Here is a 25,122-nt window from a genome sequence, read left to right on the forward strand (position 1 = left end):
AATGGTGCCATGACCGTGAAGGAGGATGACCGACTGCAGGGGCCGATAAAATCCATTAACATGGAATAATATCAAGAAATCAGTTTATTATGTTCAACTAATTGTTTCTCTGAATGAGAATAAAATTCAAACACAATTGAAACAAAACTAGTTCTATTTACCTGAAAGTAAACATAGACATAGTTGCGTCAAGCATGAATGACAGAGAAGGTAAATTCCAACTACATATTACACAACACCTACAATTCTGTATTGTCCAAACTATTTTTTTATTATTTTGGATCATACAAAAAAGTAATGAAAAAGAAGAAGAAGAATTCAAACAATAATTGACAATAATCATTTCATTCAATTATGCTGAACTGCTTAACTGTTTTATGAAAAATAAGTCTTGTACTGTTTGTTGTTTAATTTCAACTGTACTCACTCTGATCACGTTTATAATAAAAAATTTATAGAGAAATGCGCGCGGGAGAAGCTTATGGTGGTGAGCGACGGAGCTTGATGGTGGAGTCCTCGGATCGGAGTTCTGTTTATAAACGGCGGCTGTTAGTTGGTGTCGGTTGCAGCCAAGAACAGAGCTGGGTATGACAAACATTAGTCACTGTGATTAATTTTGTCATGTTTCACTGTTTGATTTTGACATATACAACCATACAACAATGCAGACACTAGTCACTGTTTTTGAATCAATGATTGCCGCTTATCTGTTTGTAATAATTCCTGGCTGACAAATAATACATACATAGTACATGCAGAATAAATTCCAACTCATCTTAGTCCTTTATAATTCTTTATGTTTTTGTCTTTTATGTGTTTCTTATAATTCCTAGCTAAGGGGAGCTTACATGTATAGTACATGCAAAATAGTCTTAAGCTTGACTTGTAGTATATTGCATTTTCTGAGTCTTCTCAATCTTTTTTCCTATGTACTATAGTATAGTCCATGCATTTAATATATGTCTCACAATCATTCATCAATGAGTGCATTAAACATTATTGGTGCTCTCATATTTGTCCCAGATATTTAACTGCAGTTGCTTTTGCTTCTGGGTCATTCATCAATTTACTTCTGTAAAATTTGTTTGTGTTCTCACAGCACTCGTTAAGGAAACAAACATAGAAATTGAGTTGAAAAGTGATGAAAACGGACGTGTTCAACTTTTTCAAAGTGTAAAAATTGTCATTCACAATGCAAATTTCTATATTTTTTGAGTTATTAACTAGTGCTCTTAGGACACTAATTACATGACCCCTCAACCACATTAGTTTTTCCTTGACAGTTTTAGGGATTAGATTAACCATTTTAAAATGATTAATATTATTGAAGGTTTTTTTATTTTGTCATATTAATAATTTAAGGAATAAATTGACAGTGTTATATAATCAGATTCTCTACCTCTAAATTATTGATATCTGATCTTCACTGTTCCTTGTTAATATTAAGATGAGCACTTCCTCTCAATTTCTCTTCCTTTCACTCATTGCCATTTGGTTCATATCTTTAACAGCTTTTGCTGCTACTAATATTCACCAAGATGAAAGTATGATATGAATTTATACCATAGGTCACAAATAATAAAGAAATATCTTTAGTCTTTCTTTTCCAGTTTTTTTTATCCATGGTTTCATGTCAGTTTAAGTATCATGTATTCTTTTGCTTATAATTTCATTGTGTGTTTCAATTTGATGATATATGTGTGTGTAGTTTATAAGTCTTTTCAGTACTTAACTGATAGCTTTCAATTGTATATTTAGAGAAAGCTCTTGAAGATATAGCTAACTCACTTGGAAAGAAGGATTGGAACTTCGATACAGATCCTTGCAGTAATAAACCAAACTGGGTTACTAAGTTAGAGAACAATGTCACCTGTAACTGCTCGGTAGCTGGTGACAACTTCTGCCATGTTGTTGCAATGTAAGTCGCTTTTCCGTAGAACTGGCCCTTATCTGTAGCTGGTGACAACTTCTGCCATGTGTGTATACATGAATTAGATCGGTTACTACCATGTAATAAACTTAACTTGTATACTTATAGTTATACCTACCCTTGAAAGTAAAATCGGTATTGTCAAAGATACATATTTTGTGCTAAAGTTATGTTTGACATAGTAAAACCAGTATTTATATACCTACCCTTCTATTAGCTAAGAAGTATATTAGAAATAATTTATTTATATAACTTTTTTATGGTAAAATGAACATATAGAACTTTGAAAGAGCAAAATCTTCCCGGCACTCTACCACCGGAACTGAACAGGTTGCGTTACCTTCAAATTATGTATGTAGTTCTAACACTTTTCCTCTCATCCAAATTAAAAATATTATTGACCTTGTTTTATATCTTCTATTACATGTATCTATATATTATTTTGCATGACAAAATCTTTCTCTCCCTCTATTACAGTGACCTCTCTCGCAATTACTTGAACGGTACAATTCCTAATGAATGGGGCTCCATGACGAATCTTCTTAACATGTATTATTTATATTCTAAGATCATGACATATGGGTTTTATTTTACATTCTTTATAAGACTTTGCATTCACTTTCTTGTAGACTTGTAGTAATTACATGCAAAAATAAGCTAATGATAACATGTTTCTTAATCATCATAGTACTCTCTCCAGCAATCGATTAACTGGTTCAATACCAACGGAGATTGCAAATATATCTACTCTGATACAGCTGTGAGTTACTCATTATCATACTTAACAAAAAAAGTCCATTTCATAAGTACGAAAATATGTATGCATTCATTTCAAAGAGTTTTAGTAGAGCTTAACTGTAAGTTGAAATGGATAGAGACTTAACGGCCAATCAAATGTCTGGAAATATTCCACCTGAGCTTGGGAGTCTAACTCAGATTCGAACACTGTAAGTACTCTTTTTCTCCTAAATTGATGTACTCCATTCAAATATGAAATCCCAATGTTCAAATCTCACTTTAATTTCCATGACTTAGAATCATAATTTACTGTTTTGTTTTTCAATTTTGCATAGGCAACTTTCCTCTAACAATTTTACTAGAGAACTACCTGCAACGTTGGCCAAGCTCACTGCATTGCAAGATTTGTAAGCGCCGAATTTTTGTGGCGATGTTTACAGAATGACTAAATTAAAAAAATAATTTTTATCATGCTTCAATTTTCATGCCCTCTCTCAACTCAGCCGAATTGCGGACAACCAATTGTCTGGAAAGATACCTGGTTTTATTCAAAAATGGACAAATATCAATACACTGTATGCACTCCTCTTTTGATATTAATTTTTCCTCAAATTTAATTGTTTTTGTATTGCTTGACTTTTGAAAGTAATTATCAATGGTTACTTTACTTCTGGCAGAGTCATCCAAGGGAGTGGATTAAGTGGGCCAATTCCTTCTGAAATTTCACTTTTGAGAAACTTGGTTGAACTGTATGTATGATATTTTATATACTGATAAAGTAACGGTTGAAGTTTAATTTTCAATTTAATTATGTTTACGTAGCTTTGATTCAAATGTGGTTTTCAGGAGAATTAGTGATTTGAATGGATCTGAATATGCACCTTTGCCGCAACTTCAAAATATGACATTGTTAAACAGACTGTGAGTTGATTCCTCTGCCTCTTTCAGAAATAGAAAAGAAAAGGCTTAAATACATTATTAGTCTTTAGTCTTTACTTATTTATGACCTGCAAGTTGGTCCTTTAACTATTGTTTGGTTCAAATTGGTTCTTTACTTATTTATGAGATGCAAGTTGGTCTTTATTGAGGTAACGAAAAGGACCAACTTGATCTAGTTTGTAGAATTAGGATCAATTTGACTTGATCTAGTTTGTAGAATTAGGATCAATTTGACCCAAAAAGGAGTTAAAAGACCAAATTGCACCTTTTAAATAAGTTAAAGGACTAAAAGATATTTAAGCCAAAAGCAGCAAGAAAGGCACTCATAATATATCGTTGTCTATCTTATTGTTTCCCAGGATTCTGAGGAATTGCAACATCAATGGAAAACTACCTGAATATATTGTGAAAATGACAACATTAAAACACATGTAATTGCATACTTGCTACATTTTGTATATTGCTCACCAGCTTATTATATTGCAGGAATGTTTTTCTATTACAAATTTTCTCTATAGCATTTTAACATATTTTCAATATGATATCTCTTTCAGAGACCTCAGCTTTAACAAATTAAGTGGAATAATTCCGAGGACCTATGCTGACATGAGCAATGCAAATTACATGTATGAAATTCACATATATCATTGAATTTCGTTTCAAAAGTTATTTGCATCTTTCCGAAGCAACTTTTTTGGGTCAAGAAGGTGACAAAATATGAATTGTAACAATGACAGCCAAAGTGATAAATTTAGGATTTTTTGTTATTTCATTAATCTTGGTCATTGTTTAAGAATTAAAACACTTTTCTGTATCGAAGGCTTCCTTGAGACAGTTATATTAATATAAATAAATAGATTCAGTCTTTCATACCTTATTTTCCTTTATGTTCGGTCTACCTCAATAAACATTAAGCTGTGTTTAGTGATATCTTGATATTCTTTTATGGTAGATTTTTGACTGGAAACCTTCTCACTGGACCAGTGCCTCCTGTTTGGGGAAAGAATTCCGACGTGTGAGTTATCTTTAAGTCTCTCATTGTCATCTTATTATCATATTCTGAGTCAAAATTTATAATTGTGTATAGAGATCTTTCATACAATAACTTCAGCATTAGCCAAGAGAGTCAGATATGTCAAGATGAAAAAGTGTAAGAATCCTTGCATTTGTGTGCATTTATTAGCAAACTTAAGAACCTTCCTGATACACCAACTTCTCTAATATGTCACAGGAACTTGTTTTCTACTTCATGGGCACGCAATGACATGTAAGTTTGGTATTATAAATACTAAAACATGAATGTGTGTTTATGTGATTAATCTTATTTTAAAAATCATGCTAACTTATTCTATTCCTTTCATCATTCTCTCAGAGTAGATTCGTGCTTGAGCTTTCAATGTCACAAACGTGAGTTTCTTCGTGGTGACTTTCCTAGTTTATTTATTCGTTTTTCTAGTTTAATAATTCGCAAGTTTCTCACATGATCTCTGCTCAAACCAGACTCATACTCCCTTCATATAAATTGTGGTGGACATCAAGCAACAGTCAACAGAACAAGTTATGTTGGTGATTCAGATTCATCTGGACCAGCTAGATTCGACGTCAGTCCAACAGAAAATTGGGCCTTTAGCAGCACTGGTCAATTCGTTGATAGTGATCTACTTGGAAAAACGTTTTCCCCGCAAAGTATATCGAAACTTACTATGGTGGATTCTGAATTGTACATGAATGCACGGGTTTCTCCTATTTCTTTGACTTATTATGGGTTTTGCCTCGCAAATGGAAGCTACACCGTAAATCTACATTTTGCGGAAATAATGTTCACAGACGATCAAACTTATAGTAGTCTTGGAAGGCGTGTATTTGATATCTATATTCAGGTACATGGTTTAACAATTTTCTTTCAATAGTCGACTGATCACTACCTAGTAATCTCACTAACAACTGAATATTTTTCTAATTAGCAGGTACATGATTCAGAATTACGATTAAAATTATTGTAGGTTGCAATCATTACGAAGCATTAACATTGTGAACAAAATGTTGCAGGGAAAGCAGGTGCAAAAGGACTTCAATATTGCAGAAGAAGCGGGAGGAGTTGGTAAAAAGGTCGTAAAATTGTTCAAAGATGTTGCTGTTACTAGTAATACCTTGGAGATCCGTTTATATTGGGCTGGAAAAGGGACAGAGTATCTCCCAAATAGATCAGTATATGGTCCTCTTATATCAGCTATATCAGTGGAATCTGGTAGATTATACTTTGTACGATCCTAATCTTATGATATGATCTCCATGTTATGATCTAATATTTAAAATGTTTTGTATAATAATCAAGCAGATTTGGCACCTGGAAGCATATCTGCAGGTGCTGTTGTTGAAATTGTCGTAGCAGCAACAATCATTATCATTCTATTATTTGGTATACTTTGGTGGAAAGGATGTTTTGAAAAGAAAAACTCATTGGCAAGAGGTAATTACAAATTAATTTCTTTTGATACCAGTATTATAAAACTTTTGGCTAACAAATGACTTATTCAAATGATAAAAAATAAACCTGTGCATTTTGAGTGACCGAGTAAGTTTGAGTACGTACTTTTACTAATTTTATCTTGATAAAAAGAAAGTTGCAAGTTTACAAGAAATGGGTTGTGGATGTAGAATGTCCATGTATAATTTTCTTAGTGTAAGAGATCTTTGATCTTTCTTTTCAACTAACAGAGCTGAAGAATTTAGACCTTCAAACGGGTTTATTTACCTTGAGACAAATCAAAGCAGCAACAAACAACTTTGATATTTCAAATAAGATTGGCGAAGGAGGGTTTGGTCCTGTGTACAAGGTATTTTCATAATATAACAAATCCACTGGCTATCATACTTTTATCATAATTTTACATGTTTTTTTCAGAAAATTATTTTTCAAACTGCTAACAAAATAACATTCCTCGAAATGCAGGGATGTTTACCCAATGGGACGTTGATAGCGGTCAAACAACTTTCTTCTAAATCAAAGCAAGGGAATCGTGAGTTTTTAACTGAGATAGGAATGATTTCTGCTTTGCAACACCCATATCTTGTTAAACTATATGGCTGTTGTGTGGAGGGTGATCAGTTGTTGCTGATATATGAATACTTGGAAAACAATAGTCTAGCTCGTGCTTTATTTGGTAACATTTCCTATATTGTTTGTCTACTTTGGTTTCTATTTATGTTATAGTCCACAATTTCTAACTTTGCTCGTTACTATGTGGTTTCGTGTTCTGATTTTTATTACATTCACAAATAAAGGTCCAGAGGAACATCAAATAAAATTAGATTGGCCAACAAGGAAGAAGATATGTGTTGGTATTGCTAGAGGTTTGGCATTCCTCCATGAAGAATCAAGACTGAAGGTTGTTCATAGGGACATCAAAGCCACAAATGTTTTACTTGATATGGATCTCGATCCAAAGATATCTGATTTTGGTTTGGCCAAGCTTGATGAGGAGGGCAATACTCACATTAGTACTAGAATTGCTGGGACCTAGTGAGTAACTATAATTCTTGCCTTCTCCTTGATGATTAAAAATTACTGCAAAAAGTTATCAAATTCAATTCCAATTGTATATTTTTATAATATACAACCATGATATGATGGTGTATACATATATCAAGTAATTTCAATGATATGTTCCAATTATGCAGCGGATATATGGCTCCTGAATATGCAATGCATGGTTATTTGACGGACAAAGCAGATGTTTATAGTTTTGGAATTGTTGCCTTGGAGATCGTTAGTGGAAGGAGCAACACCATGCATCTGGCAAAGGAGGAAGCATTCTATCTTCTTGATTGGGTAAATTTGATTATCCATCTTATTATCTACTTACACTTCATTTTGTGTCATACATATATTGTTGTTCATTTGTGGTGTAATCATTCAGCTATACAAGAGAATGAAATCACGATTCCCTTTTTCTTATCGATTTCCTTGTCTTGACCAACAACATTACAACAACTTATCAAAAATATTAAAAATTTAGAGACAGAATGCTAATTTTGAAAATAGGAAAAAATTTATTTGTTGAAGCCTTAAATTTCATTAGGACTATTAAGAGGATTAGAATACTATGTAATTTTAATCTGTCTAGAAGAGTAATTGTACAAAACATTTCATACTTACTGCAATTTTCTAGAATCTTAGTATCATTAAGCATTTTAATAAGTCACATCATTTTGGTTTTAACTTATTTAACAGAATTATAACCAATTTGGTGCTTTGAATTTTTTTCAGAAGTTGAATGTATCTATTGTAAATGACTTTGGGTTTCAAACCAAACGATGCTTGGTTTTATTTCTTTCGACAGGCACATTTATTGAAAGACAGAGGTGACCTAATGGAGCTAGTTGATAGGCGATTAGGTTCAGATTTCAACAAAAAGGAAATTATGGCGATGATCAACGTTGCTCTCCTATGCACCAATGCCACTTCAAACCTTAGGCCGTCTATGTCGTCAGTGGTAAGTATGCTTGAATTAAGGACTGTGGTTCCAGAATTTGTTTCAGATTCAAGTGAAGTAATGGATGAAAACAAGATGGAATCAATGAGGCAGCATTACTATCAGACGGACGAAAATAAGGTAAGTAAGTCACAAACACAAAGTGAGAGTTTATCAAATGATAGACCATGGACAGCTACATCTTCATCAGCTGTAGACCTTTATCCTGTCCACCTTGATTCTTCCTATTGGGAGAAAAGATATTGAGAGTGTTTATTGATAAATAATTGCATCTACCTGCTTGATGTCCCGCCACTTTATCTTCAAAACTGAGTACTACCTTCGACTCTATTTATAAGTCTCTTTTTTGCGCTCTTTACATTCTATTAAGAAAAGTTGATAATATAATTAACGTGTAAATCAGCATCCATTTTGATGAATGCAGACTGCACATATTATTTTGATAGTATAACACCATCATCTTTGTTGGAGAAAATGATGAAGATACCATGTAAATCATTAGCTTAATAACTGTATCCATCATATATTGAAATATGCAAATCAATAGGGCCATTTGATTCCATTATAATTTTTTGATCTCTTAAAGTTTGTATTTTATGTTTTTTTTTTTATTTTATTATAAGTTTGTATTTTATGTTATAAACTCATTTATTGAAAATTAACATGGGTACCACTATTTTAAAAGGAATCCCACAAATAAGATGATTTCACTTAAATTTTGTGGGATTTATATGAATATGAATTTCGACCAATGAAAAACTGCAATTTGGGAAGTGTGAAAAAAATGTGTTGTTAGCATTTTTCACAAAAGGAAGTGGAAGAAGCCTTTGAAACAAGTGCTCGTGGTGGTAATGCTATTAAGGCCATGTTTAATCTTTAGATACTATAGATTGAGAATTTACAAACCTCTCTTACGTTGAACAAAATTTAAATTATATTTGCTTGTTCATGCCCTTGTTCAATGTGTATTTATAATTTGGATCGTGAATAAATGTGGCCAAAATGTTGATTGTCATGTAACTTGAGATATATACACTTTTTTTTTTAAAATATAAATATATTTTTTCGCAATGATTGATTTAAAGAGCTGACATCTTTTAAGTTTGTCCAAATCTCTTACCACTCGAATAAACCTAATAGTTTATTTTTTATCTCTTAACTATGTAAGTTGATGCAATTTAATTTCTTAATTTATGAAAATATAGTATTATATTCATCTATTAAGGCTCCATGTTGAGGGATCAAGTTGCATTAATATGGATAAGTTACATTTATTAGTTTTAAAATTAGAGACTAAGAGATAAATCACATAAATTAAAGGTTTAACTATACATTTGGTCTCTTATGTTTATTTTAGTTTTAAAAATAGGAAAAGAAGAAGCCACAAAATTGAACAATGAAGAAAAATAGGAAAAGAAGCAGCTTTTAACCTTAAAAAAAGTTGGGTCAAACGCACCCAAAGTGTGGGGATCGGGGTTAGAACTCTGGTCATGACAACTGTCATTAGTAATTTCAACATTTCTGTCAGTTGAGTTGCAATTTGTGAATAACTTGCCACTTTTATAGGTTAAAAAACAAAAAAAAAATTGTTCATTTTTTTTTATAGTTTTATAAAATCAAAAAAATATTTTTAACCCCAAAAAAAAAAAAGATGCACAGACAGTAAAATAATTTTACACTGTCAACCAATCACAATCAAGTTTTTCGCTGCGTCACCCCACTTTTTTGATATGGCATGAAAGGTTGAAGCATTCTTATTGGTTGAGTGTCTAATTTTTTTTTATTGTCTGCCTATGTCCATTAAACTTATATGCACATACAGGAAATAAAATGATTTTATTTTATTTTGATGCAAAGTTGATAATTTTATGAGAAAAAGAATATACACTGACAGTGTAAAATAATTTTACACTGTCAATCAATACCAACCATATTTTCCGCCACATCACCTTACTAAACCATACTTTCTTAATATGATGTCGAAGAATACTTCATTTTTACTAGTTGTCAGTTTAAAATTAATTTATACTGACGGTACGTCATTTTATTAATGAAAAAAAAGAATACACTATAAATATTATTTATTATTTATATTTATAAAAAAGTAAAACCGTTACACGCGAATGGAAAAATTAGATTTGCTTACAACTTTTCAATATATAGATGTGTGACACATGGCAACAATGAATCTAAGGGCTGAGATTAAATTAATTGAAAAAAAGAAATAGAAAAAGAGAAACTGTGTTAACGTTCTCTTCGTTTTGAATCCCTTTTAATTTGTTCACATCACTCAATTTTCTATTTTTTTTGCATTCCTGAGAGGAGCCACGGCGGTGATGAGAGGAGCCACGGCGGTGGCAACGGCTGAGAGGATGAGGAACAGTCTGGATGAGGCGCTGATAGGAAAAGGGAGAAAGAAGAGAACGCCTAAATCTCTCAGCCCTTAGATTCATTGTTGCTAGGGTTTTCTATTTTATGCTCTCGATCGTTTGCTACGGTAATTTTTTCAACTTTCTTTCCATATATTTGCATTTTGATTTTGATTCTTCATTAACACAACAACATTCAATCTTCTGCTTCATAAATTCAAAACCCTTTTTTCTTTTTTTCTTTTGATGAAAATTAGGGTATAAACCCTAAATCAAAATCCATTCAATCTTCTTCTTGAAAACAGGAAACTTTAATTCAAGAAACGTTTTTTGTCCCAAAAAATTTCAATTCTCTGCTTATTGGTTTATAATCGATACCTATTGGGAATGATCAATGATGGGTTTTCGATTTTCTCATGCATCTATATTGTCTCCCTTAACTTGAAATTATTACCTTCTAAATAGTGTCAACACAGACACGACACTGACACATATAATTACATAATTTACATTCAATTATTCCAAATTATTACCGGTGTCGACATTTCCGTGTTAGTGTCATAGCTATATCAATCTCAATGCTTATATCTTATGAATAAAACATATAGCTTATTTGAAAACAATTTGAATTTATTATCTCTTTTGTTAAATACTTATATATAAGCATTGGTATGAAAAGTTGTTTATCTAGACAGACCCAAGTGAGTAAATACTGGTTTAACTAAATTTCAAATACACTTCTTTACAGGATGTAGCTGAAGAAGTTAAGCAGATTCATAATGTTATGGGAGCTGGTGTAGATGTTACCTTTGATTGTGCTGGTTTTAACAAAACCATGACTACAGCATTGAATGCTACTCAACCAGGAGGCAAAGTTTATCTAGTTGGAATGGGACGTTCCGAAATGACTGTGCCACTCACACCACAGCTGCTGGAAGGTAATCAGACTTTGTCCAAAAGTATGTACTAGTACCAAAGATACTTACAGGGACTAAAACTAAAGTGTTATATTAGCAGGGACTAACATCATATTTAAACCAAAATTAAATAAAATGTTATATACTGACAAAATGTATATAATGTGACTATATTATAGACCCCTTTATAAATGAAGAAAAATAAGTACGTGTGTATATAATGTGATTATTCATAGTGATGCATGAATGGATATATATTCTTAATGACCCTAGTCCCTGAATGTGAAAGTTTGTTGTTGCCTTAATTGTTACTCAAGCAATTGTCTAGATCGGTGTCTGCTTTTGTATTAAAAAAATTATGAATTTTATTCATAGTGATGCATAAATGTATATATATTCTGCTTTGATGACCCTTAGTCCCTAAATTCAATTATGCAACTGTGATTAATAGAAAAGTTTTGTAAGGGTTGGATACCTCAATGTTCTTTGAGAAAAATGCATTATGAATTCCTTATTTATAATGGAAAAATAGGATGGTGGCTTTAGAATTGATTTTTCATTATGAACTTAATGACCCTTGTCCCAAATGTTACATACCAATTGCAAATGTTGGAAGAACTTAATGACCCTAGTCCCTGAATATGAAAGCTAGTTGTTGCCTTAATTGCTATTCAAGCAATTGTCTCGATTGATGTCCGCTTTTCTATTAAAAAAAATTATGAATTTTTATTCATAGTGATGCATGAATGGAGACATATTCTTAATGACCCTAGTCCCTGAATGTGAAAGCTAGTTGTTGCCTTAATTGCTACTCAAGCAATTGTCTCTATAGGTGTCCGCTTTTCTATTAAAAAATATTCTGAATTTTTATCCTTAATAATGCATGAATGGGTACAGATTCTGCTTTGATGACTCTTAGTACCTAAATTCAATTATGCAACTGCAATTAATGGAAAAGTTTTGTAAGGGTTGGATGCCTCAATGACCTTTGAGAAAAATTCTTTATGAATTCTTTATTCATAATGGAAAAATAGAATGGTGGCTTTAGAATTGATTTTACATTATGAACTTAATGACCCTTGTCCCAAATGTTACATACGTTGGAAATGTTGGATGAACTTAATGATCCTAGTCCCTGAATATGAAAGCTAGTTGTTGCCTTAATTGATACTCAAGCAATTCTCTCGATCTGTGTCCGCTTTTCTGTTAAAAAAAATTATGAATTTTTATTCATAGTGATGCATGAATGGATATATATTCTTAATGACCCTAGTCCCTGAATATGAAAGCTAGTTGTTGCCTTAATTGCTACTCAAGCAATTGTCTCGATTGGTGTCCGCTTTTCTATTAAAAAGAATTATGGATTTTTATTCATAGTGATGCATGAATGGATATATATTCTTAATGACCCTAGTCCCTGAAAATGAAAGCTAGTTGTTGCCTTAATTGCTACTCATGCAATTGTCTCTATAGGTGTCCGTTTTTCTATTAAAAAATATTCTGAATTTTAATTCACAGTGATGCATGAATGGAGACATATTCTTAATGACCCTAGTCCCTTAATGTGAATGCTAGTTGTTGCCTTAATTGCTATTCAAGGAATTGTCTCTATAGGTTTCCGCTTTTCTATTAAAAAATATTCTGAATTTTTATCCATAATAATGCATGAATGGGTACAGATTCTGCTTTCATCACCCTTAGTCCCTAAATTCAATTATGCAACTGCAATTAATGGAAAAGTTTTGTAAGGGTTGGATGCCTCAACGATCTTTGAGAAATATGTATTATGAATTCTTTATTCATAATGGAAAAATAGGATGGTGGCTTTAGAATTGATTTTGCATTTTGAACTTAATGACCCTTGTCCCGAATGTTACATACGTTGGAAATGTTGGATGAACTTAATGACCCTAGTCCCTGAATATGAAAGCTAGTTGTTGCCTTAATTGTTACTCAAACAATTGTCTTGATCGGTGTCCGCTTTTCTATTAAAAAAAATTATGAATTTTTATTCATAGTGATGCATGAATGCATATATATTCTTAATGGCCCTAGTCCCTGTATATGAAAGCTAGTTGTTGCCTTAATTGCTACTCAAGCAATTGTCTCGATTGGTGTCCACTTTTCTATTAAAAAAAATTATGAATTTTTATTCATAGTGATGCATGAATGGAGACATATTCTTAATGACCCTAGTCCCTGAATGTGAAAGCTAGTTGTTGCCTTAATTGCTACTCAATCAATTGTCTCTATTGGTGTTCGATTTTCTGTTAAAAAATATTCTGAATTTTTATCCATAATAATGCATGAATGGGTACAGATTCTGCTATGATGACCCTTGTCCCAAATGTTACATACGTTGAAAATGTTGGATGAACTTAATGACCCTAGTCCCTGAATATGAAAGCTAGTTTGGGCAAAAACCTCACTTCTCTAATATCAAGCTTCAAAATTAGAGGTTGGAGAAGAGTTTGAGTGATTAAGAAAATTGGGTAAAGGTTGAATGACAGTTGATGATGATCATGTTGATCAACAGAACATGGCTGCTTGGCTTGTTGGTTTAAACACTCAAGATTTAACCTTTCAATCTTCCTCTCTTGTTATTCTTCTTAATTTTCCGGTATCAATTTCATTCTATTGCTATTATTATTGTTGTTATTATTGTTATGATTATATTATTGTATTGATTAAAACATCTGATTCAACATTCTAACTTGTAATGTGGTCGTGGTTTGGATTAAGTTCATTGTTACAAATTTGGGATTTGTCTTTTCTGTAGTTGAAAAATGAATGAAGTTTACACAGTCAAGTGATTCTGAACTTTGAATTGATTAATAAATTGGACTCGAAATTTGGGAATGGTTCGGATGAAGTTCGTTGTTAAAAATTTGGGATTTGGATTCTCTTTAGTTGATAAAAAATGATGATGTTTACACAGTCAAGCAATTTATAACTTGGGAATTTGGATCAATTAATATATCAGATTCAAAGAGAAAAGAGGATACGCACTGTCATCCAATAGCAACCATGTATTCTGCCAAATCACCTCACTACATCCCACTTTAATGGTATGACGTGGAGAAATGGTTGATTCCTATTGGATGTCAGTGTAAAATTAATTTACACTGACAGAGCATATCCATTAAACTCAAATTAAAACTTGAACTGTGGGAAATTTTGTCGACGGCAGATTACCGAAGGCCAAAAATCTGCCAAACACACCAACGTCGCCTATAGTGGTTGACCAAAAATCTGTCACGCTACGGTGGTGCCATTGCCCATATTTAACAACACTGACACTGAGTACGGTTTGGATTGATTGTGCCAAAATTGTCATTAATCGACCGCAGAGAATCCAAATGTAATATTTATGTTAAATCATTAGCTTACTTCGTTTTGTATGTTTGAAGGACCCCATGATGTCAGAATTAGAATGAAAGCGGTTGGAATCTGTGGGAGTGATGTTCACTACCTCAAGGTAGATATTGTTACTGTTACATCCGATTTCAATATTTAAAAATAAATAAAATATACATTTAGATTTGGTGAGTTTGATGATCTTAATCTGGAAGTGATTTCCTACATAATCTGTATTCTGTAATTTTCATTCAAGATGTTATTTCCTGCACTTATCTATGTAGTATTTTATTACTTTCAGACAATGAGATGTGCCGATTTTATAGTTAAAGAACCGATGGTTATTGGTATGAGTGTGCTGGGATCATAGAAGAAGTTGGTAGTCAGGTACAGAGTTTGGTGCCTGGTGTCCGTGTGGCGATCGAGCCTGGGATCAGCTGTTGGCGTTGTGACCATTGCAAACTTTGTCGATATAATCTTTGCCCTGAGATGAAGTTTTTTGCTACTCCACCAGTTCATGGTTCCTTGGCTAATCAGGTTTGTTGAAGAAATTCACAACTTCTCAAAGTATTTCCTTTGCATGGTTGAGTTTTTGGTTCCGGTTATGTTTCAAACCTTTGTATTGCAGAAAAATGTGACCGATGTCGGTGCAATTGCGGTTGTGATATTGTTGCGGACACTGCAAAAACCTTTATATTGCAATCGCAATTGCGGTTTCTGACCACAATTTAAAACCATTGATCTTTGTCCAAATGGAAGTTTACTTTTCATTCCTAAATATAAGAAATGTCAAGGAACGATGACAGTATGAAGTTAAAATTCGCATTCGCATACAAGTAAAGTATCATCAGTAACCAAAAACAGCATTATCTTTATCTGAGAATACTAATGAATTTCACAAATATTGTTAAAAATAGCAAATTCAACCCTCGAGAAAGAAGATAATAAACACACATGAACACAACAATTGATAACAAAGTTCATCAACTATGCTTATGTCTCCAACAACAGAATGACTGTTGTAATTTTATATTACGCTTGTTGCACGTTTAGCTCCACTTGCTCTGTTACACCACACTCGAGCGTCTCTAGCAAATATGGACCATACTCAATAAATATCTAATAGATGAAAATTATAATATTGAATTTCATTCCATCGGTTCTTGTTAGATTTGTTTTCTTTATTCTTTTACATAATGTGTTTTTTCTTCATATTGACTCACATCAACCAATAGTAGCATTGTTCATCTTAGCGCTGATTCTACGATTGTTCTATATATAAATGTATAGTCAGTGGAAGTGTATATTATGAAATAAAGCTATACTCTATAATTGATTCTACAATTGTTCTTATATAATGTCCTCAGGTTAATTGATAGTTTTATGCAATCCAGATTTTCTGCCGTGAACCTTAATTCAGCTTATAGATACCCTTTTCGGAGCCCTTTATGTACCACGTTGAGTTGTCTTTTCTACTCAAATGTGTCAGTCATAACACTTATCCACATTGCTCCACGTGGTAGAGTCTTCAGCTATCTTTTATATACCAACTGGTTTTCTCGCATGTGTTGAACACCGGTCTCATATCCAAGTACTTGTATATATGCATGTCACATACTCACACTGTCTAACAATATTTGTCTGCGGTTAAATCAAATAAAACCATGTTTGAGTTACACCTTTCTCTTTTCAGATAGTACATCCAGCGGACCTATGTTTTAAATTCCTGAGAATGTGAGCTTGGAGGAAGGGGCAATGTGTGAACCATTAAGTGTCGGCGTTCATGCATGTAGGCGAGCTAATATCGGGCCAGAAACAAATGTTCAGGACCTATCGGACTTGTTACAATGCTTTCGGCTCGTGCTTTTGGAGCACCTGGGATTGTCGTTGTGGATATGGATGACCATCGATTATCTGTTGCAAAAAGTCTCGGTGCTGATGATATTGTTACAGTTTCAACAAACATTCAGGTATTTTCAATCAGAAGATTCTTAATATCACTTGAAACTGAGGTTGGTTTATTTCATATATTGAAAGAGGAATATACAAATGAGTCACCCAAATTGGAAATAAGTATCAAGTCATAAAACCATAATATCCTAGTCATAAATATAGAATATCTCAACGAGCAATGCTAAGGACACACTCACAAACACACTCTTTTAACACACACCTATCACATAAAGCCACGTCACCCTCAACTTTTATGTTTTTACTTGTTTACCGGTTCTGTAATTTTTTAAATTTTTTATTTAGAATTCAACTGTAACGTCATCTTCTCTAAAAATCCCATTGTTGCAGATCTGCCATGAGCTCCAAAATGAGATAATTTTTTTTTTGTTGACAAAAACAAACTTAATGCATTTCATTCATAATAGAAGATCCAATACAAGATGGACAGAGATAATTTTTTTATATATAGTTACATTTCACATAATTGCTAAGATTAACTATAAAATATTATATAATCCTTAAAAAAAAAAACTATAAAATATTATATTTTTCATTCATTGTTGGTTTAATTAATCTTTAGTTCCTGAATTATTTGAGATTTTTAAATAAGTCCCCAAATTAAAATTCTTTGTAATTTGGTCTTTAAACTACTAGTATTTCTTATTATTATGATTTTTTTAATATAGTTAATTTTTTAATTTGTTTATTGTAATAAAATGAAAATATAAGATTTAGTAATAAAAATTTGGTCATACAAAAATTTTATCATGCAGTTTTATTCCCTGTCATTTTTCAAAATTTTAAAAACTATTTAATTATCTCTAAACTTTGAAAGTTTTGAATAATTTTTTTTCAGACATTTTTAAAATACTATAAAAAGTTTATTTACAAAACTTTAGAATTTTTTAAAATGTGAAGAATTATATATGATTTTTTTAAAAATGTTAAAAGATAAAGATAAAAAGCTACAAAACTCTTGATTGAAAAATTAAATTTTGAGTTTTTTTTCCCTTTTTTGAGGAACTTTTTACAATGTTTTAAACATGACTGCAAAACAATCATTCAAAAATACACATTGCTCAAAAAAACAGTAGTGGCTTAAACTTGTCACCTTTGTTTTGGTAGTAGATAGACAAAATGACAAGCCATTGACAACTCACACTAATATCGTTTGGCCTAACTTTATTTTAGCTTTTTTCCCCATTAAGTCGGAAGTTGAGCCAAATTATTTTACATGAAGCTCTTATTAAAAAAAAGTGGCTTAATATTAATGAAGAAAAATAGGAAAAGAAGAAGCCACAAAATTGAACAATATGAAGAAAAATAGGAAAAGAAGCAGCTTTTAACCTTAAAAAAAGTTGGGTCAAATGCACCCAAAGTGAGGGGATCGGGGTTAGAACTCCGGTCATGACGGCTATCACTAGCAATTTCAACATTTCTGTCAGTTGAGCTGCAATTTGTGAGTCAGTTGAGCTGCAATTTGTGAATAACTTGCCACATTTAGTGGGGAGACCCCCTCTCTCACACCCTCTTAACTGATTCGCTATCTCCTAGGTTATACTCTGCTAGATGACTACATATCCACTTACCCTTTAATTACAGAGATTTACTTTTGCCACTCTATTAATTCTGGGCGCGTCCTACTAAATTACCATAGTACCTCTGTCCGCGCCTTAGGTCACGAAATATTATCCGGGGCTTAGGTAGCGGTTGTGTATTTTATTTATCAGCTGAGGGCGCACACCCTACCATACCACCCTATTACGTTTTGCCGTCCGCAACTTAGGTAGCGGACGTACATTTGACAGCAAAATGAACAAAATGACATAACTATAAATGTAACAAAGACATCGGTAGAATAGTGATCAATTTTCATTACAAAACAAAACATAATATTATTACATTGTGATTCCTTACATACTTATCAGTTGAAAGAAATACAAAACGAAAAAACTAATTAACATAATGATCTCAATCGCCGCCATGAAAGAACATGCATGCGTAAGATCATTATGATTAACCGGCGACGGACATTGAGGCCGTAAACGCCTAAAAACAACAAAACTACAATAACAAAACACAAAACTTAAACAAAATTTGAGAGAAGAAATGAAAACAAAGGTTTGTATTTATAGAATTCTTGCTTGAATCCTATTGGATGAAATTGGAAACGGCTTCATTGACTGCCAATCAAAACTCCCACCGTCCATTGACCATTGACGGTAACCAAAGACCACAAAAATTCTGACCACCGACCAACCGCGGGAATAATTTCGTAGGGTGGCCGTGACATAAGTCGCGGATATACGGTGGTCAGAATTTGTGTGGACTTAAACGCACCAGAACGTGTATAAATAGGGGTGAGTGAGTGTTTTATTCACTCATTCATTCACATCACATAAAAAAAATTGAATGCTTTAGATTTTCAACCAAACACTAGCTTAGCTGCAATCTACTACAACAACGGGACGCCGAATCTGGTGAGGATCCATGATGATATTACACTGTTTGATCTGAAGCGCCGACTGAACAGCATTCTCCACTTTCGCGAACAGAGAAAGGTAACTGAGATCATGTATCGTCGTCCGTCGGTATGCACAGACGGAACTGTGTTGTTCACAAAAATGGAGCTTCTGACCGACGACGATGTGAGAACAATGTTCTCCATTTTCACTTGGTACATGACGAAGGGACCGATCGAGCTAGACGCAACTTTGGTCAGATCCGTCGAAGCTATACTGTCAAACATGATTCCTAAGAGGCGTCGGAGAACCTTCGACGAAATCGCTGCTCTCATGGTTAAGCCCAGAACGGATGAAGAGGCTAAAGTTGAACCAGTTAATTTATTTGATGTTTATTTTAGTTTATGTTTTTAATTTACGATATTCGCACTCAATGTAATTTTTCGTTGTTTTTATCGAACTTCTCCATTATTTGGCCTGTACCTCTGTTTCGACTAATCTTACCGTAGCTAAATATTGGGACACAAAAGTTCTTCGTCGAATAGCATACCGCAACCAACCATTGTTACTAAACAACATCGGTAGCTACAGTAAGACTAGTCGACGGAGGACTATGCGGCCACTTAGGCACAAAATGATAAAACTAAACAATACAAACACTAAAAAATAAAATTAACAGAAGAAGAAGAGTGGGAGAAGAGTGTGTGAGTTTTCCTTACCTTTATAGGCCCTCTGGCCGCACCTGTGGCCAATTAAAATTGGCCACATGGTAGGCCTTTGGCTGTGTGGGGGGAATTGACCACCGACGGTTCCGCCACTTAGGTAGCGGACGTGAAACGTAGGGTGTCCCGCAACCTAAGTAGAAGACGACATTTGCCAGATAGTAGAAGAAACGCAATCAGTAATATTGAACAAAGTTGCAAGGTAAATATATATAGGCGCCGTTTGGATTAGCTTATTTTTGAGCTTATGCAATTTTTATGTATTATTATAAGTTTGTCAAGGTAGTTTATGATAAAATAGCTTATAAAAATACAATTTCCACTAGTGTGAATTTATAAAATAGCATAAAACCTAATTTATACTCCCTCCGTCCCAAATTATAAGGGAAAAAAACCCATTTTTTTGGTCCCAAATTATAAGAGAAAAAATCATCTTCAAGAATGTTTTTTCCTTATTTTCATAAAATTAAATGCAAATTGCATTTAATTTCTTCTCTCTCTCATTTTCTCAATAAACAACAACCAATAAAAATTGTTTTTACATCTTCCTATGCAACTTATTCCAAGGAAAACCCACAAAAAGATACTTCAAATTCTCATGTTTTACTTTTTCTTAATAAGTGTGATTTTTTTATTTTCCCTTATAATTTGGGACGGAGGGAGTATTGCATAAGCTGTTTGCATAAGCTCAAAAATAAGCTAATCCAAACGGGGACATATTTCATTAACACAATAGACACAAAAATTACATCAATTTCAATATTTCGTCCAAATCATCTTGCTCTTATTGAATAAACTACCTAGCCTCCTCTTGTGAGATTTTGTCCCCGTAATATTAAATCATGGTAACTCATCGTCTTGCTCCTCCTACCAGCCACCGGTTCAGCAGTATAGGACAATCTCATTTGTGTATGGGAGAGTCCCATTTGTGTTACCCCGAGTGTGAATGTAGTAGAATTCATTTCGACTAATCTTACCGTACCCAATTTGAACATAACAAGTCCTTCGTCGGCTAACCGACGAAGGACCGTGCAGCAATTTACACATCAAATGAGAAAATTTAAACAAACTAAGCAAAAAACAAATGCAGGAAAACCTAAGTGGGAGAGGTGTGTCCCTTCAATTTTCTGAAGGTGACTATTTATAGGCATTTTGGCAGCCACCAAGAGCCAATTAAAATTGGCCACTTGGCATTCCTCTGATTGATGCAAGAGCTTTTGACCACCGACTGTTCCGCGACCTAGGTAACAGACGGTAAGGGTGAAATTTCTCAAAAATTACTCATTTTTCAATGTCCGCTACTTAAGTCGCGGAAGGGTAAAAATGGAAATGCGTACGACGCTCGAGTAACCGGTAGGTTGAGAAAAGTAAATCTATCCGAGATATTCTCGTTGCTAAGTGACGCGATATGGACTCTTGAAGAAGAGTTTATCTCGGATATTTGGGTTATAAATAAATGCACTCAAGTTTATGGCGAAGATCCCGAGCCCCTTCTACCCCTTTCTTTTGGTAGCTACCGATTACTTCACCGGCCTTCCAAGAATAACTATGGACAAAGCCCAAAATGATCATGGAGGTGCAATAACTAAATTGAATTTGTATGGTTTTTTTAATCTAAAATTTCGAGATTTATCTTAGATTCTGATGGTAAAGATCATTTCTCCCTTAATCATTCTGAATATATTAGAACAAGATGAACACTCGGTACCCTGAGTTTTGCTCCATTAATCATTGATTTTCAAAAGGTATATGTTCTTACCACAAATTAATAATTTTCTATTCTCATTGAGAGTTTAATGTAGAAATATGGTAAAAGCATAGTTTTAAAAACCGGACCAAACCAGCCGGGAACATATCTACCTAAACACTTCCTTATAAAATATCTACCTAAACTCTACATCAAAATATAAATTACAGTAAAAGTGATATCCACCTAATCACTTCCTTATAAAATATCTACCTAAACACTTCCTTATAAGTGTTCACCAATACAAGGGAATATGTTGATTTCTTTTATTCTTTTATGATTTTTAAACAAAAATGGTTGAAAAAAAGAATCTTTTAATTAAATTTTACACTATCTTGGTAGACAATGGACTTTGTAAGAGCTTATTATAAATACATACTTTGGAGCATTGACCCAAAAACATCCAAATTACCTCATAACAAAATCATAGAATCAACATTATAATCATGGCTACTCTTGTTGCTCCTAGTAATCATTCTCCCAAGGAAGATGCTGATGTTCTTTGGAAGGCTGTCAAAGGTTAGATTTAGTTATTTAAAGTTTCATCTTATGAGTTCATGAAAAAAATTCCCAATGTTTAATTTACTAGTGTAATTACAGCCATGTTATAATGTAATTATTTTTTTATTTTTTTTTAATAATATTAAGTGCTATATCACTTATGATTAAATAAAGTGATACTTTCAAATCAGTAATTTTACTATGGGCCTATTTGGGATGGTCAATAAAACAAAATGATGATTGTTCTCCTCTTTTCGGTGTTGCTCAAAATATGTAAAATATATAATAAAAATCATCTTTAAATTATTGAATATTGAAATCATTTTTCCATGTGTTTGTAGGGTGGGGAACTGATGAGAGTGCTATCATAGCTATAATGGGTCATAGAAATGCTGCTCAAAGGCAACAAATTAGACAAGCTTACCATGACATTTACCAAGAAGATCTCATTAAACGCATTGAATCAGAGCTCTCTGGTAACTTCGAGGTAACGTTGATTTTTGTCTTATTATTATTTAAATTTATAGTAACGCGCAAAAAATATCCTATTTACAAAAGAAAAGAGAAAAAATGTCCTGTATGTACTAATAGTAGTTAATTTGAACCAAACAGAAAGCAATGTATAGGTGGATATTGGAACCTGCAGATCGTTATGCTGTGTTGGCCAATGTAGCCATCAAGAATCTTAACAGTGATTACCATGTCATTGTGGAAATTGCATGTGTCCTTAAACCAGAAGAGCTTTTAGTTGTGAGGCGGGCCTATCACAACCGATACAAGCATTCGTTGGAAGAACATGTTGCTGCACATACCTCTGGCTATCTTCGCCAGGTAAATAAAGTGACACTAATAACCATTTTACAATTGTCTGAGAGGAAACTTAAGCACTATTACGTTATAAGATCGAACGCTTACTACTATTGTAGTATCTAATCGTTTGAGGCTATGATATTTGTTTTTGCAGCTTGTGGTTGGATTGTTGAGCTCATTTAGATATGATGGTGGTGAAATCAATCCAATTTTGGCAAAAATCGAAGCTGATATTCTTCATGAAGCTATCAAAAACAAGAAAGGTAAACTTGATGAAGTTATTAGGATCCTTACTACAAGGAGCAAGACTCAACTTAAGGCGACTTTCAACCGTTACAGAGATGATTACGGCTATTCCCTTAGCAAGGTAATAGACTTAAATGCGTTTTTGACCTCAGATACTGTGATTATGCGATTTTGGCCTCCTATTTTTCATTAATCTTCTTTCTGTCTTTGCAGAAGCTGTTGAATGATGCCTCCGATGACTTCCTTAAGGCTGTCCATGTCGCCATTCGTTGCATCGATGACCATCACAAGTACTATGAAAAGGTAATACTAACACTACTTTTTCTTGTTCTATAATGGACATTTCATTTTACATTAAATATGTTTCGGTACAGTGGTTATAAATTGTAGTCCGCAACTTCAATGCCACAACTTAAAGCTTCTGCAGTGACGCCAAAATCTTAATTATGGCTGCATGAGTTGCATTTGTCCACATTATTCAACAATATGAAAGATCACAACTGTGAATGCAATTTAAAACCATTATGTTCTACAATCGTTTAAAATATTTTTCTAATGATATAAGTAATAACATTGTGTTGATTAATTGATTCACCTTTAATTTCCCTTCGTGTGCGTAGGTTCTACGCAATGTGCTGAAAGGGGTTGGAACGGATGAGGACGGACTGACTCGTGTGGTGGTCACAAGGGCTGAGAAAGATCTGAAGGACATCAAAGAGCTGTATTACAAGAGAAATAGCATTCACCTTGAAGATGCAGTGGCCAAAGAGATCTCTGGAGACTACAAGAAGTTCCTTCTTACTCTTTTGGGGAAAGAACACTAAAACATGTCTTAAAATTGTTTTGTATTTGTTTTTAAAACTTGAACCTAGCTACTATATAATGGTGATGATAATAATACTATTATAATAATTTGGTGACGAGGAATTACATGTTTTTTCTTTTTGTTGTGCAAAAGCTTAATTAACCAAACATAGGCTTAAAATTTCAAAAGATCAGACGGACGTTTAGCCACAAAGCATAGGGTACTCAACTATATTCAACACTATTAATATTGTTGAATAAATATTTGTCTTAGAACAAAGAAAATAACCCTTTATTTAACAACTAAATATCCTCTCTATTAGCAGTTGTCCCTGTACATTTGGAGGAGGCCCAGGGCGAATACAACAAAGAGGCCTTTTGCAGGTAAAAGAATCGACTTATTCTTTTTTGTGCCCCCGAGTCTTGCATGCGCCCCTCGAACTTCCAATTATGTCAGTGTGTAAATAGCAAAAATTGGGGAAGAAAAAAACAATTCACATCCTAAGATGGGAACTAGTTTGCTTCGCATCCTAAGATGCGAACCATATAAAATCTAATATTTTTGTATCTTTCACCCTTTTTTGCCCCTATTTTACAAGGTTTGCATTGTTTTATTCTAGATTTTGTGCCCCTGAGTTCACTATTTAAGTAGCTGAGGGGGTATTTTTGAAAAGAAGTCAAAACAATTTCGTAAAATTAATACATGTTTTATTAAAAAAAATGTTATTTAAAATATAAATAACATCACTAATATAAAAAATAGCCATATTCTAATCATTTAATAATAAAATATACCTTCAAGCTAATATTCATTAAAAAAAATAGATAGTGTTTTTTAATAAAAATTGCAACTTAACAATATGTAGTTTTTTTTAAAAATAAAGTAGTAAAGTTATTTATAAGTTATAGAATGATACTATCTATATATAAAAAAAAACTCATGGAACACGTGATCTCACAAAGCTGAGATCTTAAATGAGGAGAACCCACCACCACACCAGATGACATGACGTATTGTGATTAAATATTTTAGCAAAATATACTTGACATATAATTCGATTGATTGGTCTAAAAAAAATTAGTGAGTTCTCAAAATGTTAAGGCCCTGGACTATGATTCTGGTTGCCCTGT

At 33.1% G+C, this 25,122-nt stretch overlaps 2 protein-coding genes and 1 pseudogene across 5 annotated transcripts; all 3 read left to right on the forward strand.

The window, feature by feature from the left end:
- Window positions 1–1,065: 1,065 nt before the first annotated feature.
- Window positions 1,066–8,668, forward strand: LOC123894925 (probable leucine-rich repeat receptor-like serine/threonine-protein kinase At3g14840). 4 transcript variants are annotated; one of them, XM_045945062.1, is made up of 24 exons: window positions 1,066–1,173; window positions 1,759–1,918; window positions 2,210–2,281; window positions 2,408–2,479; window positions 2,619–2,690; window positions 2,806–2,877; window positions 3,004–3,075; window positions 3,172–3,243; window positions 3,346–3,417; window positions 3,515–3,589; window positions 3,967–4,038; window positions 4,162–4,233; window positions 4,560–4,622; window positions 4,695–4,757; window positions 4,839–4,874; window positions 4,980–5,014; window positions 5,108–5,487; window positions 5,657–5,855; window positions 5,946–6,077; window positions 6,326–6,444; window positions 6,561–6,771; window positions 6,893–7,130; window positions 7,289–7,439; window positions 7,951–8,668. In XM_045945062.1, the coding sequence occupies exons 4-24, from the start codon at window positions 2,460–2,462 to the stop codon at window positions 8,347–8,349; spliced, it is 2,625 nt and encodes an 874-aa protein (XP_045801018.1). In that variant the 5' UTR covers window positions 1,066–1,173; window positions 1,759–1,918; window positions 2,210–2,281; window positions 2,408–2,459; the 3' UTR covers window positions 8,350–8,668. The 4 variants fall into 4 exon arrangements, with proteins under 4 accessions (XP_045801018.1, XP_045801016.1, XP_045801015.1 ...); XM_045945060.1 differs by lacking the exon at window positions 1,066–1,173 and adding an exon at window positions 1,202–1,544 and having other exon boundaries at window positions 2,631–2,690; XM_045945059.1 differs by lacking the exon at window positions 1,066–1,173 and adding an exon at window positions 1,203–1,544.
- Window positions 8,669–14,028: 5,360 nt separating this feature from the next.
- LOC123894930 lies at window positions 14,029–22,074 on the forward strand (annotated as a pseudogene).
- LOC123894928 (annexin-like protein RJ4) lies at window positions 20,553–24,108 on the forward strand. Its single transcript, XM_045945065.1, has 6 exons — window positions 20,553–22,149; window positions 22,473–22,618; window positions 22,744–22,962; window positions 23,096–23,308; window positions 23,401–23,490; window positions 23,808–24,108. The coding sequence occupies exons 1-6, from the start codon at window positions 22,077–22,079 to the stop codon at window positions 24,009–24,011; spliced, it is 945 nt and encodes a 314-aa protein (XP_045801021.1). The 5' UTR covers window positions 20,553–22,076; the 3' UTR covers window positions 24,012–24,108.
- The last annotated feature ends 1,014 nt before the right edge of the window (window positions 24,109–25,122 follow it).

The sequence above is a fragment of the Trifolium pratense genome, linkage group LG7 (genome assembly GCF_020283565.1).
Source record: "Trifolium pratense cultivar HEN17-A07 linkage group LG7, ARS_RC_1.1, whole genome shotgun sequence".
Classification (NCBI taxonomy): domain Eukaryota; kingdom Viridiplantae; phylum Streptophyta; class Magnoliopsida; order Fabales; family Fabaceae; genus Trifolium; species Trifolium pratense.